At 39.2% G+C, this 2,994-nt stretch overlaps 1 protein-coding gene across 1 annotated transcript; it reads left to right on the top strand.

Annotated features, from left to right (window-relative positions):
- Positions 1 to 5: 5 nt before the first annotated feature.
- LOC108780349 (uncharacterized) lies at positions 6 to 1,178 on the top strand (the record flags this gene model as incomplete). The annotated part of the gene is made up of 1 exon (XM_018548025.1): positions 6 to 1,178. A coding segment is annotated over one exon (1,173 nt), but the record flags the coding sequence as incomplete, so codon positions are not given.
- Positions 1,179 to 2,994: the final 1,816 nt, after the last annotated feature.

The raw sequence follows: 2,994 nt of genomic DNA, 5'->3' as shown, positions 1-2,994 counted from the left end.
GTGAGCCGATCTTTGACGATCGCATCGTCAAGTTTGAATTTCATACGTACAATCCATACGCCAATACAACGTTTGGACATAGCGACGAGATACGAATACCTATACAGCAGCAGGATTTATACACGTTGCCATGCGAAAGTTTTCTCTACATTGAAGGAAGATTGACTGTGAAGAAGAAGGATGATGAGACGCCTACAACGCTTGGGAATAATTGCATATCGTTCATGTTTGATGAAATTCGGTATGAACTCAACAATGTGGAGATTGATCGCAATGGAAATGTTGGAATTACCAGTACCCTCAAGAACTATGTATCATTAACGTATGACAAGTCTTTGATTGCGTTGAACGCTGGGTGGAATTCTAGATCCGATATAATGGAAGGTTACTTTAACTTTTGCGTACCGCTCAACATGCTGTTGGGCTTTTGCGAGGATTACAAACGCGTGATTGTGAACGCTCGCCATGAATTGATTTTGATACGAGCGCGCAACGATAACAATTGTATACTGGGAAATTCAGCGACGGAGCCGGAGGTTGAACTGATCAAAGTGCAATGGCGGATGCCTCATGTTATGCTAAACGAGATCACTAAACTATCAATGCTGCGAGCATTGGAAAGCGGTCGTTATCTCAGTATGAGTTTTCGCTCATGGGATCTGTACGAGTATCCTCTGTTACAGAGTACGACGAAGCATACATGGGCTGTAAAAACGGCGACTCAACTCGAGAAGCCGCGTTACGTTATCTTTGCTCTTCAGACCGGTCGAAAGAATATCATGTCTCAAGATGCGAGCGTGTTTGATGATTGTAAATTGAGTAATGTGAAGCTTTATCTCAATTCAGAGTTTTATCCGTACGATGATTTGAATCTCGATTTCGACCAAAAGAGATACGCTCTCCTGTTTGATATGTACGCGCGTTTTCGTAAGGCATATTACGGAATCGACTGCTTCGAAACGCTGCTCAATGTACTCTCGTTTATCGAGAAAGGACCGTTTGCTGTCATTGACTGCTCGCGACAAAACGAATCCGTCAAGAGCGCTACCGTGGATGTGCGAATAGAATTTGACTGCAAGGAGAATGTACCCGTCAATACTACCGCCTATTGCCTCATCATACACGATCGTGTTATCGAATACTGCCCGCTGTCCAACGTAGTGCGCAAGATTATGTAAATTGCACCGTCAGCAGTTATCTCCAATTTAAGAGAGATTAATACTGATATGAGTGCAGTTTCGAATAAATGCTCATCATGATCATACCAACGTTTGTGGATCTACAAGGATTCGTCGTAGACAAGAAATTTATCGTCAAGGAAGTAGCGGTGCTGAGAAGAGGAACTGTTATCACACACTACATTTTTTCATGTCCTATACCATGGAATTTACTGACAAGATCCGACAAATCTTGCGCTTCCTGGTTGAGTGCTTATCACCATGGATTGCGATGGGAAGACGGGATGGTCCCGTACAGCATGGCGAAACGTCTAATCACAGAGGCTGTAACAGAAGACGATGAAGCTCTCGTATATGTAAAGGGGCTTGAAAAACGACAATGGCTATCCGATATTCTCGATTGCGATAATGCGATCGTTGAAACTCTAGATGCGCATTACGAAGATGTAGAATCCCTACGTAATATAGATGCTTGTAATACGATACGGTGTGGAAGACACGCTAAGAATTGTGCTTTGCAAAATGTATTTAAAATATTCAACTGGTGGTCGCAGCACCAGGAATAATTGTAAGATTTTTAAAATAAATGTAAGATTTTTTAAATAAATACGTTTTATATCCGTTACCCGTATCACCCATATAATAGATATAAGTAGATAAATATAAGTAGATCAATATATTGAAGGTAGACAGATAGCTGTTTAATGTTGACCGATATCTGTCTGATAGCTGTTTATAGCAGTTCAATAGCTATCTAATAGCTGTTCGATAATTGTTCAATAGCTGTTTATAGCAGTTTGATAGCCGTTCGATAGCTGTTAAATAGCTGTTTAGAGTGTACCGATAGCTGTTTGATAGCTGTTTGATAGCTGTTCGATAGCTGTTCGATAGCCGTTCGATAGCTGTTCAATAGCTGTTTAGAGTGTACCGATAGCTGTTTGATAGCTGTTTGATAGCTGTTCGATAGCTGTTTGATAGCCGTTCGATAGCTGTTCAATAGCTGTTCAATAGCTGTTCATAGCTATTCGGTAGCTGTTCCATAGCTGTTCCATAGCTGTTTAATATATACATAATATGTGCTTCAAATGCTGCAATGGATAAAACGCTGAAGTTTCTTCATGGAATCGTTGAGCGCGATATCTACTCGTATACTGAGATATTCTTTTTTTGACTAAGATATAAATCTTTAGCCGAGGCATTGCACTTTTGCATGGAGACACTGAACTTTGAAAATGTTGATGCTGCGGTCTCTTTTAAAATGTCATTTTGTCACGTACAACTTCAGTATAAATTCTCGCTCATCCCCGCGGTCCATCAGTCTCTTAAACGCTATTCTGTCAGTTCAGTCAATTATCGTGTCTATAAAAAAGAGCCAAAAAGTAAAATGGAGAACATCAATAATTTGGTTAATAATATTGCTAATATCAACATGCAGGCTAGTCTGCTCAAAATTAAAAGTAATAATTTGGTGATCAGAGGACGCAATCTCCAAAGAGCCGTGACATGCGCTGGGCAGCGAACACCAGATATGCTGTCTGTAAATATAGACCTCAGTGCGGATAATCAGCTGCTAGAGAAAATGTAAGTTTAAAGTATTATTTCCATAACTAATTAATTAATTGATTAGTATTCGAGCTATTCGATTCTGTTTGACCCGTTAGAGTTATGACTGAAATAATTTATTAATTTTTCTCTTCCTATTTTTGAGTTGATATTTTTCGATTGATTCGGATTATTGATTTTATATTTATATTCTTTTATTCCAGACATGGTACAGTTAATATATTCGAAAAATTGAATAGATTGATGGATATTT

This window comes from Cyphomyrmex costatus, unplaced genomic scaffold, assembly GCF_001594065.2.
Source record: "Cyphomyrmex costatus isolate MS0001 unplaced genomic scaffold, Ccosl1.0 scaffold698, whole genome shotgun sequence".
Lineage (NCBI taxonomy): Eukaryota > Metazoa > Arthropoda > Insecta > Hymenoptera > Formicidae > Cyphomyrmex > Cyphomyrmex costatus.
This window is presented reverse-complemented; position numbering and strand designations above follow the sequence as displayed.